Source organism: Onychostruthus taczanowskii, unplaced genomic scaffold, assembly GCF_017590055.1.
Source record: "Onychostruthus taczanowskii isolate IOZ18803 unplaced genomic scaffold, ASM1759005v1 scaffold36, whole genome shotgun sequence".
NCBI lineage: Eukaryota > Metazoa > Chordata > Aves > Passeriformes > Passeridae > Onychostruthus > Onychostruthus taczanowskii.
In genome coordinates this window covers 392,684-409,755 of record NW_024501015.1, presented here as the reverse complement: position 1 = coordinate 409,755, position 17,072 = coordinate 392,684, and the positions used below count along the sequence as shown (strand labels likewise).

Sequence of the window (17,072 nt, the reverse complement as noted above, 5' to 3'; positions counted from 1 at the left end):
TTGAAAGTGTTTTATTGTTTTGGTAAATTGTTTTCTAATTTTTAAATGTTAAATGTACATGTTCTATATGTTTTCCCTCAAAAATGGAGCTCACTGCACCTTAATGGAGCCTTCAAAATTGTAGTGCAGAAAATAGAATTCCCAATAAAGGGAACTCTAGTGTGCGCGAACAAAAATTTCTGTTGGAAAAAAATAATAAGCTTAAGTTATTAGTTGGGTTTGCAGTTACTTATTTTCCTGAAATTTCATATTAAAGAGCAGTCAGAGAAGGAGTAAAAAGCTTGTTGGGCTTGGATTTGGAATTATTCATTAAATATCTAGCACACATTGATCAAGGCCGGGTTCCAATTTTCTAGGAACAATCAGGGCTGGAGGGTTGGCTATGAGCAAGGGGAGGGGTGGGGGATTCCCTGCCTCGGATGAGTTGTGTGTGCAGGTGCCCCACAGAACTTTTATCCTGGAGCCTGATCCTGCTCTCTCTCTGCCCCCTCTCCCCTGCCATCAGAGGGAATCCTGAATCCCCAGTGTGTGGCAGGGAGATTCCTGGGAAACAGAGTTGACAAAATGTCTCTAGCTTTGATAGGGAAAATGCATATATCTAGCAAAGGCAAAATACACCAGTTGTTTGTTTGTTTGTTGGGTTTTTTTTTAAACATTAGTTTTAAAGCAGTTACAGAACAGATAATCCAGAAGTTTATTTTTTGTGATAGAGTGCATTATTTGGTTTATATGCACTGGGGAAATTCTTTGCGATGGTGACTTCCTGATTATCATGGAAGGATAGTTCAGTTTTCCTCCTACATCTAAAATAAAAATTTCAAAGAAGAGTCTCTTTAGGACAGCGCTTGGAAAACATAATTTGTGGGATTCTAGAGGAATTTAGGTAGTAGTTTAATTCATGACAATAAATTATACTTATAATGTATACCTTTTTTAAAAATATTAATTCTGATATGCATGCTTTAAATTATTTTCTGGTGAAAGTTTGGTGGCAAACTTATACAGGTAATAGCTAGGGGGAAAAATTGTCTATCTTGGACTATTGCAGCTAATTTAGAAATAATTTTTCAAATGACTTTGCTAAGTGTACACCAGCTTGCACAGACTCTCCTCTCCATTGAGCTGCTAGTTTGTTAGAGTTATGTACTTCTGCGCCGTAGGGAGCACAAGGGTCTTTCCTACCAAGGCAACAGGATTCCTGAATGAGCCACCTCTTTCTTCATGGAAAACCAGCGCTCTGGTGTACAGAGGGAGCTGTTCACCAGGGTCAAGAGAGAGGGATTTGATGCTAAATGTCTCTTAGCGATATCGATCTCAGTGGGTGCTGGTGCTGATCAGCAGCAAGAGCTCTCACACGGTGAGGTTTGTGTTAATAGGAGCTTGATTATTTAAATAATGAGTTCTAGGTGGTGGTGGGCGGCAGCCTAACTTGGTGTTATGCTAACCAAAAGTGTTAAAAACTGCCATTGCTGATCAGGAGGCACTGCTACTGACCCGAGAGAAGTGCTGCAGTATCTCAGTACTTATTTGTTACCTGATGGTATGAGATTTCTACATGCACAGAAACTTTTAACATAGGGTGAGAAATAATTGAGAAATGGCAGCTCTTATTGTTAATTTTTTTAAAAGTACTATGTAGTCATTATTAACTTTTTTCTCAGAGTTTAATTCTGTAACTCAGTGGGAGTGGTGTAAAATTGTTTTTGTACTGCTAATACTAGTTCATTTGAAGATCCTTCAGAATGCTTATTCTGCTAAAATATTTCTTTAAAAAAATCCACCCCTAAAGCAACCAAACATCCTGCATTGTTGTAATAGTCAAAAAGTAGAGGATATTTTTTTTATTAAATACTAAGATACTTTTACCTCAGTGATGGTCTGAGTCCTAATAGCAAATGGTGAGTTCCTGTTCTATTTGATGCCTTGATCAGGATTTCTGCTTATTGTATTTATTTAGAATGTATTATATACCTCTATTCAGAAATTTTAGGTTTTTTTCCTATCATGCACTTCAGAGAGGATTTTTATAAATAATATGATTTCTACCCATTCTTTTGCACTGGCTAGTCTTAAACAAGAAGTGATTGTTGACATGTAAATATGTCCCAAATTCTGCATTTGACATAGAATGGTAAGCTTTAGATAAAAGTGGTGTACACACCCTTTGCACAAACTGGGCTTTATGACAGTTGTTCAATTGAACTCAAAGCATGAGCAGAATTGTGTTTAACCTATTTATAGTTGAAGCTACCAATTTTTTCTTGAAAGTAGTCTTGGGAAAACAGTTTGAAGGCTTGTCATTAACTGAAGTTTTGAAATTATAAGGATTGCTCTACCTTTGTGTTCTACTAGCTTCTCTAAAATCACAGAATTTCATTCACTGGCCGCAGCTGGGTTTTGCCTGCCTCTGTGGCAAATAATAAGCTTATGTATATTGCTTTTCTTCCTGGCCTTTGGGCTCACGTCACCTGATCCACAGAGTTCACCCAGAATGACTGTTACTGGTTTTGCACACGCTAAGCTCAGCATCTTAATGTGAAACCGAGACTTGTGCTCGGATCCAGCATCGCACGTGTGGTTATTTCAGTCTCCCGCTGTATTGCAGTGCTGTGTGTTGTGCTGGAACACTTCAAAAAATGGTTTTTCAAATGAAAGTTGAAGTTAAGATTAACTTTTTAAGCTAGAGACTGCCGGTGGAAATCACATGTGATTTTGTATTCCAGACAGACTCTCTTTGCAATAATTCTCACTTGTGTCACCGGATGTATCATTTTGGGTGGTACCTTTGGGAGAAAAGGGCAGTAAAAGGGGGAAAAAAAAAAAGGGCAAAACGTGGAAAAGTCTGTCCAAAACTTAACCATGTTTTACCACAATGAAAGCCTGCTCCAGGGATGTAAATGGCATTAGAGCAGTGATAGTTTTTTGGAGGTGGCTGTGGTGTGTCACTTATCTGAGATAAGGAGAGGCTGGCCTGGTTTGGGGGGCTCAGGAGGTGTCCTGATCTCTTTTCACTCTAACAATCAGCCCTGGGACCTTCCCTTCTCTCTGTGTATAACATGTATGTGGTTGTGAAGTATTAAAGCATGTCTTTGAGGCTTGGGGGAGGAGGGGGAGGGAGTGATTGCTTTGTTTTGGGGGTTTTGGTAGTTCAGGTTCTGGTTGTTACTGGTAGTTTTGTCTCATTGCATAGGCCAGCTGTAAGCACGAAGCTGGTGCCAGCATCCTTTGAAATAAGCTGAATTTTTGGGGGATGATGGTGGGGAGTAAAGAGGATGTACAAGCAGTAATGTTAGCAAAAAGTGGTTAGTAACTCCCAAAGAAGGATGATTTCTATCTGTGGTTAAATACCTTACAATGTCACAGTCTTCCTTAAGCTTTTTTTTTTTTTAATTTGCTATTTTAACTTTCTCCAGGTCTTTAAAAAAAATATTCTTAAATCCTCAGTTGTTTGGTTTATCTATATCCAGGTGGAATGGCTGAATTTAGAAGCTTTGAGAGGAGTATTTAAACTATGCTAAACTGTGCTCTCAGGTAAAGGCAGCTCAATCTGTTTGTGGGGGCAAGTACCACCTAATTTGGGTATCTCTGTTTATGAATCAGTACCATATGATTGTAAAAATAAGATAGTAATTACTGTCTTGTGTGATAATAAGCTTGCACATCTGTATACAGACTAAATTCAAACAAATTATCTGCTAAATAATTTATTAAATGTGGTCAAAATTATCATCTTTGTTCATATGAACTTTGCTCATAATCTTGATTTAAATACCCAGCAAAATGCCATGTCTTTGAAAACTGCAACTAACTAAATGCAAATAATCTTGATGGTAATGATGATTAACTTATAAATTATATTCATGATTTAACTGGTTAGCTGTAGCATGGTATAAACCTTTTCTCTTCTTTAAAAGTAACTAATCAAAAGTTCCAATTTTGCTTAGTTTAATGTGAAGTGAACTAAAACAATGTCAATGTTAAATGCTATGTAAAGAGTGTACTTTCCAGTGCAGAAATGTAAACTCTATTTTTTGTTCTCTGGTCATGGCAGTGTATTCAAATCTACAATGACAGTGAAAAAGCCAGTGCTGTCTGTGATATTCATGCTCAAAACCTGTGCTATATCCTGTTTTCTGTGAAAAAGAAATTTTAAAAAGATGATATTATATACAAGGTGATAGTATTATCCCATAATTGCTCTATATACAACTACCTGAAGTCAGAGTAGATTTTTTTAATAGTATTACTTATGTGGAAGAAATTATTTTATATTAACTGTAAAGGTTGCTAAAGAAAATACACTTACACCTCTTGTATACAAACAATTTTTCAGAATAACTTCCCTTTGAAAGAAATTGTAGAATTGAAATGTTGCATAATTTAAAGTCAGTGAACAATTGAATTGTAGTTGTTGACTTTTCCAGTTGAACAGAATGAAATGATACTCTAAGGCTTTAATCAAGCCCTGGTATGAAAGCTCAGGGATTGCTTTCATATATTATACTATGTAAGCCTGTGTGCACTAATCAAAGCTGCTATGACAAAAGCACAGAAGATTGTTTTGGTAATTCTTAAAAATGAAGTTTAATGCAAGATCTAATTAACAGCATTTCTATTAAGTCAATATAAAATAATGCAAAAGACCCTTTACACACAATCTGTGATGCTTTATCTACGGCAGTACAAATTATTTACTGTGCATGAGGATTTACTAGTGTAGGTATACTTACCCTGATCAAACCTATTGCTCAAAAAAAAAAAAAAAAAAGGGAAAAAAAGAAAAATTTGCATGGTTATTACTGCATAAATTCAACTTCTTAAAACATGTTAATTAGCTATTTTTTTTCAGTAATCAGTCTTTAGATCACACCTTAATGTAAAAAATATTGCTTATGTGTGCAAGGTGTCTCTTTAGTTCTATGCACCAGCTGAAGGATGGCACATTCTATACTTCAAGGGTATAAAATTTTTTGATGGGAGACTGTGCAGGTCTTTTAAATAACATGCTACATTTTTCTGAGAGTACAGCTATGAAGTAATTTCATTTGGTGCTCTTCTCTCCACAAAATTTTTGTACAAGTGAATAACACTGAATTTGTGGAGGACAATTCTTCAGAGAAAATTACTAAAAAAGTGAAAATAATGTTTGAAAGCCATACACCAAATTTGTTTCTCTTTGCAAGTAACAAACGATAGAAGTAAGAAGTAACAGAAACATAGAAGAAGCAATGGCATTTAAAAAAGAAATTTCTGCATCTATTGATACTCAGCATAAAAATGACAATTCAAGCAGCAAAGTGATCACTTTTGATGACTTTTGGGTATTGACAGGGCAAGAGAAAGGAAGGGAAGCTGTTTGGTAGTGATAGTGCAAACCCTAAGGGCTCTAGCACTCTGGTGAAGGTGTTCTATCTCATCTGATTTAGGTCACTTAATCAGTTTAAGGCCACGTGGAATTTCCATTAGTAAGGGACAGAACCTGAGTGCTCGTCTTGCTGGTATTCCACTAGTTCAAGAAAGTGTACTACTGAAATGATGACTAGAGCATCAAAGAGAGAATTGGTATCTGTGCAGTCTTTGCTACAGCATGCATCAATTTATACTTTAAAAGTTTGTTTGAAACTTGTGTTAATAAGGCTTATTGTACTCAATCTGCTGAGACAGAAGAACTCATTTTAAAGATAATGGGAAATGTACAGTAAACTTGACATTTCTGATGTAAAGCTGGTGGAGTCTTCTACTTTTTTTTTTTTTTCTTCTAGTGTGGTCTAGAAATTTTAAAAGAAAGTTTGTCTTTCCAGCACTTTTACAGTTTTTCTTGATTTGCCTTGAGATTGAAAGGTAGAAATTATTTTAATTAAAAAAAAAAAAACTTTTGTCATGTGAGCAAATTAGCTGCAGGTCATTGTGAGGCTTTGCTGGATGATGAGCATGAGCATAGTATCTTTCAAATGCTCAATTATCATGTCAGTCTAAGCTGTCCTCTGCAAAGTTGATTAATATATGTATTTCTGAAAAGCAGTAATAAAAATGGAAGTTTCAGTCAGTGTGGGTGCAGAGTGAAGCCACGTGTGCATGTGCACACACACACTCTAAATACTTTGAGCGGCTCTAAACACTGGAAAGAGCCTGAAATCTGTGGCTGTACATTTGGAAGTGTTGATTTGCTCTGTGCATTTAATTTTACTTTTAGTTAATTTTGTTCTTTTAAGCACCAGGACTATTAACATTTGTAGGTGTTGCCTAAATGAAGTAGCTTGCCCTTGTTGCTATCCTTTTGTATGGTGGAAGAGACTTGAAAACGTGAGAGCCAGCATGGTAGCTGGAGTTCACATATAGACGTAAAACCAGACTAAGAAGATATTTCACTTATTCTAGTTATAGATTGTAAGCTTTTTGAAGTTACATGGTGTTTTCAGCAGCTTGAGTGTTTGTGTTTCCATTTTCTAGACCCTGCAGGAATCTTTGTTTACTGAGATCCTTTTTTAGGAATTGGACATTAATTTGTGTCAATTTTTGTAGAGTAGCCTGAGAGAGGCAGCACACAGGCTTGTCTTTAAAAATTGCACCTGTGGGATGAGTCCCTCAACCACCCTAATGCCACGCTCAGTTTAGGTTCTGAAATAGCTTGTTCTCAACCTGAGTGTTTTGAATCTGATATTTGATAGGGGAAAAAAAAAAAAAAAAAAAGGTAGCAAATGCTGAGACTGTGTAACAGAGTTCTTGCAATTAAATGTTTTAAGTGTATAGGAGGAGCAACTCTTGCTATTTTGTTTACCCTCCACTCCCTCCCCCCCACACCACAACTGCATTTGTTTCATTTGGAGCGTACAGTGAACTCAAAATGAGTATGAGCAACTGTAGTTTCACTTAAGTACGACCTGAAGGAGACCAAAATAGGTTGGACTCCCTGTCTATCACTGTGGTGTAAGGAATCTGGGAAGCATTTCCGATGTTCTCCTCACACACAGGCTCGTGGTTGAGCAGTTGGTCTCAGCAGCATGGTGGCTACTGAATTTGTCTACGAGTGCTGCTAATTTTATTTGGATATTTCAGTCTGAGAAGGGTGAATCACTGAGTTATTGTTAGATGAGATCTAATCTGGTGCCATACCTCCCATACCAAAAAAAAGTTGCCAAAATTTTACATAGTATGTGCTATGTGATACTTATTTCCATTGGATTTCTAACTGGTTTGCAAACTCTTGCTGAGTAAGAGATGGTAGTAGGGAAGAGGTGCAAAATAAAAGCACTGGGAGGCTTTATCTAGCAGCTACTTAGAATAAAGTATCTTGTTGGCTTTTCAATTATCGCAGTCCTAGTAACGTTTTTTTGCTTCAGAAATTACTCTGAAGCATCATTCACCATTCCTTTTTGCTGCTTGGGTTCTTTAAAGGGAGCTGAATTCACTGGAAATTACCAAAAAAAAAAAAAGAAGAGAAAATATATATTTTTTTAACCTACTGCTCCCTAGTCCCTTATGTGGCTACATACTGCAGGGCAACCTGATGCAAATTTCAGTCTGGGGCTGCTTCTTACAGCTGATGTAGGTTTTCATAGCTGGTTCATAATGGAAATAGTGACTGCTCCAAGTAGCAGGACCCTGTGGAAAACAGGTGATGGGAGAGAAGAAGCCTTTGGCTATTTTGGTGGCTGAAGAAAACGAGGGGTGGGGAGAAGAAAGATAAAAGCTGAGTGCAGTGTTCTGTTAGGTTTATTAAGTAAACAAAATATTTTTGCATGCTTAGAAGTCCTTTTGCTTTTCAAGGTGTTTATTTTCAGTCTTTTATGCACCTCATGAGTGTTTTCACTTTTATCCACATCCCAGTTAGTTGTAAGTTAGTTGTGTGGTGAGAGAATAAGTGATAAGTGACTATAGCTTGAAAAAGTTTGGCCAACAAAATCAGCTCCTTAGTACAGTTGTTTAAGGAATAGAGACCATTGCTCAGAGAAGGAAGGAAAGAGAGAATGTGGCATTTAGAAAAAAACAACATACACCCCCACCCCAAAAAGAGCAGGAGGAACCAAACAAAACCAACCCAGTCATAAATATCATAAGCCACAAAGATAGACCCATTTTTCTAAAGGGCACTAAAACTTCCCTTTAGATTTAAAGCAGTGTTTAATTCTTTATTAAAAAAAAAAAAAAAAAAATCTTAACAGCCTTTTCTGTTAACAACACCTGAAAAATGAAAGTTTTTTCCCTTTTTAATGAGAAATTCAACATTAATATGGTAAGGGCAGAATCTTCAGAATTTTCTTTTTAAAATGCTTTATGATCCACTCAAGGGAATTCACAAATAGTGAATATAAGCCTTTAGTCTAATTAGTGATGTGAAGAATTGTTGGGCTAAAATCCAAAAGCAGATGATAACAGGTGAGAGCCTACTACCCAGGTAATCCACACAAACACAAGAACTCCAGCTGGGCTGATGCTGCTTGATTTGCCTGTTTTACATGATGTGACTTGGACGTGCCCATATAAATCTTCTGGCTGTACTTGTGGAGCTATCAGCCCATTCACAAAGCTGCAGATTCTTCCAGAGTCTCCCAGTTACTCGTGCAAGGAGAGCGTGGCTCGGTGGGCTGGTGGCTGTGGGCACGGAGCTGTGCTGGCCCCGCGCACGGGCGGCTTTCTGACGGCTCACCCCGAGGAGCGGTAGTAAACAAACCCCATGTTTTGCAGGCAGTGGTAGGAAATTTGATCGTCAGCACAGAAGGATCTGTGAGGTAATCCAAGAGTCATATTTTCATTCTGAATGCTGAGATAATGCACCTCTCCAAAGCGGCCGCTTTGCTGGGCTGTACGTGCAAGATGAAAGGGGAAAAGTGTAGTTAGGAGCCAACTATTATGTCTTGCATGAGCTTTGAGAAAAAAATTTCTTTGTCTAAATTTTATGGAAAATCCTTATTCTGAGTGGTAGTACAGACTGCTTTTAAATCTGGGTCTGGGATTAAATGAGTCAACACAAAGAGAAGTATTGCTGCAGTTTGCCTGTGGCTTAGCCAAGTTTTGTCTGCTTGAATTGCTGAATTGGGTCTGAAATTGGAGCAATAACATTTCCTCTTCAAGTATTGTGCTGACCAGATCAGTGTGTAGAAATAAAAAGTGGTGATATTTCTTAACAAGTCAGTATTTGAAACCCTTCTCTTTTCTTCTGCTAGCTAAGTTTAAGATGAACTGGCTGTTTCACCAGCTAATGGCTTTATTTGACAAAATGTAGTCATGGTGCCATCAGGATGCCTTGTAATATATACTAGATATTTAATACCTTTTAATATAGGTGATATAAACACCTTTGTTTATAAATTAACTGAACCTGAGTTTATTTTTGAAAGAAATTCAGAGTACCTTAATTTTAAGTAGGAAGTGTGACCCTTTGATTTTTTATTTATCAGAACTACTTTTTAGGAAAAAAGCACATTGAGGTATATGACTGCATGAGTAGATGAATACAAAATTTTAGACAAAGATGGCTTAGAATGTCCATTCAGTAAGCTTTATTTGAATGGACTTAGTGCTCTTTGTGAGGTACTTTCAGGAATGAAATATGAACAATTTAGAGTGAAAAGATTGCTTAAGTCCATGAAATTTCAGTGTGAAGAGTGGGGCAGGCAGAGACTGCAGCACCTCTTGCAGGACAAGCCACTCCAGTGGTTCATTCTGTATCATTATCTCCATTTACCATGAAGAAAATAATGACAATTCCCCCTCCCACACCCTGTAACTAGAAAACTACTGCTTTTTCTCCCAACCACACTGATCTGAATTGAGAGTTAAGGATTATTTATTTTGTCCTGTATACTTGCCTCCTTTTTTTTTTTTTTCCTTTCTTCCCACTAGAAGAGCATTAAAAACACTGATTCACTCTGTTATGCCCAAGCATCAGCTACTTGGAGCAACCAGAGGGGGAGAAATTAATGAACTCTGTGTGGGGGTAGATTTTGTGTGGGCTTTTCCCTGCCTGTTTTTATTTTGCTGGCTGCAAAGTAAACAATAAGACACCTCTTTCCCTTCCCCTGTAAATTCAGTTGATTACCAGCAGTTTTCCATTTGGCTGTAAGAGTTGCTAACTTTGTTACTATGGCTGTTCCTGTCAGGACTTTTATACAGAACTCATTCCTTACCGTATGGCGTTACCCACACTCCATAGAAGGTTTTTTGCTGTGTGGTGTTTTTTTAACATTTCACCTCCAGCTGTCTATATTCAGTTTAGATTGTCAGTGAAGTAAGGCTGAGAACTGACAATTTTTGTCTCTGTGCCATTCTTTGGAGCTCAGGGAGAAGAGGGCTTGTTTTGGTGAGTGGGTTTGCAGTGGCATCGCATGTAGCTATCAGAGCTGGGGCACCACAGGCTGGGAGGCAGCGCTGGGGGGTATTGGCACACTTTGCACCTGTGGTGGGATGTGCAAAGACCTTTTCCATGTAACCAGCACGACAGTGCAGACCTAGAACGCAGGAAACAAGCAAGCATTTGCTCTTTGCATGTTCTTAAGAGTGGCAAAAGTAGACCATTTGCTTTCTATCCCATAGGTATTGAGTTCAAACAGTTGAATGGACCAAGATTTTGGATGTTCACTTGATCTGCTTTCAAACATGTTTAAGTCTTTTTCCGCAGGCTCTTGTTTAAAAGGAGTGTGTTTGTGCTCTGTGGGTTTAAGGCATTAATGTTGTGTGTAGTTTGTATGGCTGCTGAAATAAGAGACTATTAAGTGGTGTTATTGTTGAGAAATGGGAATTAAGGAGTAGGAGGTAGCATGTCTCTGGGGGGAGGGAGGATGGCGAGAAGGGGCTGGTGAGAGTGTAGGTACAACAGTGTGGAAGTGCAGTCACTTTGATACTTGCATTTGTTTCCCTCTGTAAAATTTTCACACATCTATGACATAGAAAAAAAAAGGGGGACTGTGAGCAATAGCACTTTATTGTTCTTTTCTTTATAATTGTCTATTTTCTCTTATTTAAAATTATTTTTCCCTATCGGGAGGTGCAATCTGATGTGGTTTGCCTTTGCTAAGTGTCATATAAAATGTAGAGTGAGACTGTGTTAGTGAAAGTCTATAGTGAGACTTAATACAGGGATGCAAAAATAGACAATTTAGACACCCTTTTAACTAAAGGGGAACTTGATCTATGGAAGGAAAAAGTCCTGGTGTATATATTGAGAGAAGAGAGAGAATGAAAAGGTGTACATAAAAGAAGTGAAGAAGAAAAGCCATAATTTCAGCATTTTCTTTCTCCCGCCACCCTCTTCCTAAGATATATTTAGTATTGTTTCATATGTATAGAGGGTTCTTGTAGGTTGGGAGCAGTGGGTGTCCCTGTGTGTGTTTGTTCTGTGTACTGATGTAAAAGAGGTGACCTCTTCGGAGATCACTAAAAGTGGCTTTTGGTAAATTATCCATCTTTATGGCACTTTGCCCTTTCTGGCTCTGCACACACGTGTAGCACAAATATGCTGCTTGCATGGTGGAGGGGCACAATGGTGGCTGCTTGCTTTACTTGCTTTCAGTGTTGCAGAGGTATTTGTGTCCCCCAAATACAAAGCTCCAGAAGAAATATGTTGGCATATGGTCATCAGCAGTGGCTTCAATTAACTGAATCCTGTTACCTGGATAGTACCTGAAAAGAAGAATCAGAATGTGTGCAATTCTTCTTAGGGAAAGTAAATTATTGCCAAACAATTGTACAGAAACCAGAGAAGTCTCTTTTCTTCTTACCCAAAACACTTTTTATTGGGTATATTTGAAAAAGACAAATGAGTGGGAATACCTGTTCACATGCTGTGAACATAGGTAGCTTTCCAAAAGCTTAGTATTATACAGAGCACAAACCTAATTTGCCCAGACTTTTTTTTTCAGTTGACACCTATTTGCAATGCCTATTAAGAATGAGAGAAATCAATTAAGAAATTTGCTTAAACTGGAAAAAGTGCATACACAAGGTTTACGTGAGTCACATTGATGAAAGGTGCTGGCAGGGTTTTACTAAGAATTTAAGACTAGATGGGCTAAATATTAAATTAAACTAGTGTAATAAAATACCTTCATGGGATGACAAAGGACTGTGTTTTGTTTTACCCACTTGGTGTGAGTGCAAGTAGTCATAAACTAACAAAACTTGAGATTACTTCAAAGCAGAACATAACAAAGCCCTCTGTAGGGTTCTGCTGCCCGGGATAAAAAAGCTATAGGATCTTTGCAAATTTCTACTTTGCTGAAGAAAACAGGGTCATGAGGAAGATGGAAAGCATCCTGAAAGAGCAAACTGCCTGAGATGGGAGTGTATTTCCAGGAAGACACTCTACACTTTTCTCTTTCCTTTCCCCACCTATTGTGTGGAGTTTTGCAAAAGATTGCTTTCTGAAGTTGGAACATGCATCCTTGTGGAAGCAGTTGCTGCTCTGTTAAATCCAGTCAGGATTTGTCAGCTTCGTCCCTTACCCTTTGCTACACTTTTGCATTTGGTTTGGGATTTTTCTTGAGGAGTTTGAGAGCGGTTTTCTGCGGGCTCACACGCAAGCAGTAGAGCAAGCGAAATCACTGGAATCACTGCGCTGCCCTGCCCGGGAGAAAGCGGGAGGAGCGATCTCCGAGCAGGAGCTGCATCCGCGCGTCCTGGCAGCACGTGGGAGATGCTCGCTCTCTGCCTGCTCGCTGCTCCTTCTGCTCCTGCCAACACAAAACCAGCTAGGTCATTTCTAGCTCTCCTTCCTGTGTGTAGAGGGGGAAAGAGGTACCAGCTTTGTGGACTTGTAGGCATTCTTAAGGAGTATATTAGGACTTCTTAGACTTCTAATAGCAAATGAAATGGCAAAATCTCAAATATGTCCATGATCTCTTATGCTGGTTCTGCGTGATTCCTCTCTCGGTCAAGCAAAGCTTTAGTCAATTATATTTTTTTCCCCCATGGCTAATTGCGATACAGAAAAAATGAAGAAAAAAAATTTCACATACATCAGTAAACACCAGATTTCAAACTTGTGCACTGGGTGACAAGTTAAAATTACTTGCAGCCAAGAAACTGATGAAGAAGGTACAAATAGCTCCAAATAAAATGGTGTGTTTATAGTACTCTTGTATGTTTGAAGTGACCTTTTAGTTTTGTACAATAGGTGTCTCACTATTGCCATAAATTGAGGTGCACAACAGGACTGTACCTGTTTCGTACTTAGCTTGCCATTTTCTTTTGCTGTTTGTGAATGTGGCAGGGAAACTAGTAATTTTAAGGTGGCATTTCTTCCTTGTTCTTCTCCTTTCCTTCTCCTTTTCAGAATGTTCAAGTTATTTCTGTGCTACAAATGTTGGCTGGCTAAAGTTTTAAATTATATCAAACTTTTTCAGTCCCTTGAAGTCACAAGGGGAAGGAAAAAACCCAGCTCCAAACTTTGTGCTAGTCCTCAGCATGATGATGATTAAAAGATGATGCTAGATGATTAAAAGCACAGATTGCTTTTTGTTTGGTCCATCTTTTGTGTATTGAGCAGTAGAGAAGATTTTCAGAAGGATTTCCTTCTGAAATGAAATGTGAGGTGGTAGTTTTGTTAAACTTCCTTATGTGTTTCTGGAAAGAACTTCCTCCCCTCCAGCCCCCTTCTCACCAGTGGATGTACCCTGTTCAGTGGGAGCATTGATGGCCAAACTTGGGTGTGGGGCTGGGATGAGACTTGCTATTGGTATTGGGGCTTTTGGTCTCGGATCCTTCTGTGAACGGTGTTCCTTGCTATGAAACTCATGAATTTTAATTTGAATCTACAAGTGTGAGAGAGTAATGGCACAGCGCGGTTTGAAGCACATTGAATCGTGTATTGGCTGCCAATTTTGTGGTTTGGGGTTTTGCTGTATTAAAATTGCCCAGTATTTTTAATGTTGTATGAACATCCCCTTTTATATTCTACCTCAGGACCCAGCTTCCAAGTTCCAGGTTGCAGTGAGATTATTTTGATGTTTCAGAGCAGTATAATACTACTTTAGGGTGACTGTTTTGCAGCAGCATCACTGGCTGAGATCATGGTCTAAGGGAAACTTTGTAGGCTTGAAGGAAATTTTCTGCTCTCCCTATCACAGTGAGGCAGTTCCTGACTTTCCCTGCTTTACTGAAAATGAAACCTTAACAGGGTTGTGTGTGGTTTGGGTTTTCGTTCTCCCTTCCTTGCCTATTTATATGATCAAATTCTGAAATCTGCTCCTACTTGCTTGAGAGGGAGTGAAAACAGCTGAGAAATGCTACAAAACTAAGACCTGATTCTGTTTTCTGGCCAAATCTTGTTTGTTGCTTGATCCATGGTTGCTGCAGTGTTGGGGATGACACCTCCACATGAGGAACAGTTTGGGCTTTGTGCTGTAACCTCTGCTTGTGCCTTGTACAAAGCCTGTTGGGAAGAGCATTTCAAGATGTAAAACACTCACTGCAGGCCTGGGTAGGTGGTGGTGTTAGGGAAAGGAGTGTATTTTAAAAGGATTTGGGGGCGAAAACGAAAGCTTTTGATTTTATTGCTAGACAGGAACATCTCTAAAACTTGTTTTGCTTGAAGACTTCACTGGCTTGTATAAATTTAACTGTTATAAAAAATCTGTAAAATGTTAAACATTTTTTTCTGAGAGAGGCCATTATTGAGCAATTAAAATGTGAGGTAGAACTAAGTGTTTGAACACAAGACACTTATCTTAGCTGCTTTGGTGTACCATAATGCAGTTGAGACCTTCTAAGTCTCAACTGCTCTCTCTTGTCCCCTCTCCCTTCCCCGGAGCTCCTCAGGATGGTCAGACTGACCCTACCAGCTCAACATACCTGAGCCTAGCCGAAACTGTGTTAATCTACACATTCTTGTAAATCCCAAGGGGTTTGTGGCATCTCTGGCATTTATTTGTTCTCTCACTTTGGGGGAAGGGAGAAGACAAAGGACTTGGCTGTGAAGGCAGCCAGCATACTGCCAGGCTTTGCAGTAGCACTTCAAAGTGAATGTTTTAGTAGATAAGTGAAAACTGATGTAAATTTGGGGTGGAGATACAATAAATGTACTGAATCTTACCTTCTCATCCCAATAAGAATTAAGAATGTCAATCATCTAAATATTAGAAAATAATCCATAATTAGATTAATGAAAAACTTAATATTAAAACAAATTTATTTATTAAAGTTTATATTCCTTACCTTGAAGGATTGTAACATCGTGATGTATTGTCTTGGTGAATTATAAAAAAAAGAAAATAACAACAAAAAACTCTTAAAGTGTGTAAAGGAGAACCCAGCACAAATACATGGGATCATCACACATTTATAATAGTGAATTAGATACTGAAGGCCTTAAAGCTAAAATAGAAATACTCTTCAAGAAAAGTGGAGGCTTCGTGAAATGTAACAGCTGTCAAATGTGTAACAAGTATTTCTGTAACAGTTCTTTGGACTTGAAATGGTTTTGACCTGACATTCCCCCCTCGGCGATCTGTTGGTTTTTTTCAATTCTGTATTTGGTTTTGCCCCTTTTAGTATGACAGATGCTTAAATGTATGACACTGCTATGTATAGTCTATCTTGCAATAATGTTTTCTCTGGGTTTTTTTTAAAAACTATTTTCTTTAATTTATCTGCAGGAGTCGGAAGCTTCAGATCAGGAATATCCCGCCTCACTTGCAGTGGGAGGTAGGAAGTTAAACTTAAAAAATTTTTATTTTTTGCTTAAAAACTATGCTTCTGTTTCTCTCTTTATCCACAGGACTTTTCCCTTCCCCCACCTTTCACTTGGTTCGCACACACCACCCATTCTGTTCTGGGGAAAAATCCTTTGGAAGAGGAAACAATAGAGCCTTCTAAGCAATTCAGATAACTGCCTTCATTTCTGTTTTCCAAGTTAACCATAAAAAATGTTGAAATGGATTCCTTGGTGAATGCCGACTTCCTGATGCAGTCACTCTCTTTGACTGAAAGCTCATCCATTTTGGACTTTGCTGGTGTTTGGTGTATGAGCAAACTTCTTATTTAAATACTTGGTCAAAAGCCTTTACAGAAACAGAAATTCAGGTCCTTTTATGGGTGTGGGGCTTTTTGGGGGCTTTTGTTTTCCTTGCTCCTCTGTAGTGGTGGCATGATGGCAAATTGTTTGTTCACAGTATTCTGATTATTGGCTCTCACCAGTATAATATGTACTTGCTATTTACACTCCACAAATAGTGTTCTAATTTTTGCAGTAGATTGCCAACTGTGAGAACAGATAAGTTTTCTTTGCTGTTTTTCTGCCTAGTATATGTTTAAATGTTTTTTCACGTTTTATTAGTGTTAAGTCATCCTCTTGCCTGAGGGAATGTAGGGGGTGGTGGTTTTGGGGATAAAGCTCCGGTAGCATTGTTCTCCACTGGGTTTGGTCTGTTGCCTTCATCTGACTTTCCATCTGCAGCTACTTCTTTGTTTGCTCTGCCTGATTGCCTCCTAGCTATGAAGGAAAATGGAGGCATTGGTCTGTTGAATCAAGGCTGTCACCCACAGGGTCTCTGTCAGGTATCACACCACCTCTCATTGCTCCAGCCTGCCTTTCTGCTGCCAGCTGTCCACATGAGCTTTTCCTCTGCACTTCCCAAGCCTTGCATTCCCCTCAGCTTAACAGTATCCACTTGATATCTCTTATTTCAATTTCATAACTGCTTTTTTATGTCAAACTTCTGGGAAGCATAGTAATAGAAATGGTTGAGGCTGACTAATTTGAAGATTAACTTATTTTTTGGTGCAAAATTCCTCTGAGGATTTTGTGTAGGAATAGTAAGTATCAGAGCAGAGGCATACAACTCAGAGATGTGAATAAAGAGATGTTTAAGAGAAGTGCTGTTGAGCAGAGTACTTAAAAATGCTTCTATCTGCTCATGACTCCTTACACACGCAGCTAATACTGCTTGTATATTACGGGTATCTACCCTGTTTCCCATCTGATTTCTGACTTGAATGATCCCTCTTCTCCATTGTTGCAGTTTCTGTCATGACATCTGGTCTCAGACAGATATTTTCTCTGCCCATCTTTTTCAAAACACTTTGTCTTCCTAAAGTTCCCAAGGAAGAGTCAAAATTAAAATCATCTCAGCATGCCT

General features: G+C 38.5%; 1 protein-coding gene across 1 annotated transcript in view; it reads left to right on the top strand.

The window, feature by feature from the left end:
• IGF2BP3 (insulin like growth factor 2 mRNA binding protein 3) overlaps positions 1-17,072 on the top strand; it is a 110,590-nt gene that overhangs the window by 9,143 nt on the left and 84,375 nt on the right. The window contains exon 4 of the mRNA XM_041411450.1: positions 15,591-15,639. Within this exon, the coding sequence (XP_041267384.1) occupies positions 15,591-15,639 (49 nt within the window). The remainder of the gene's footprint in view (positions 1-15,590; positions 15,640-17,072) is intronic.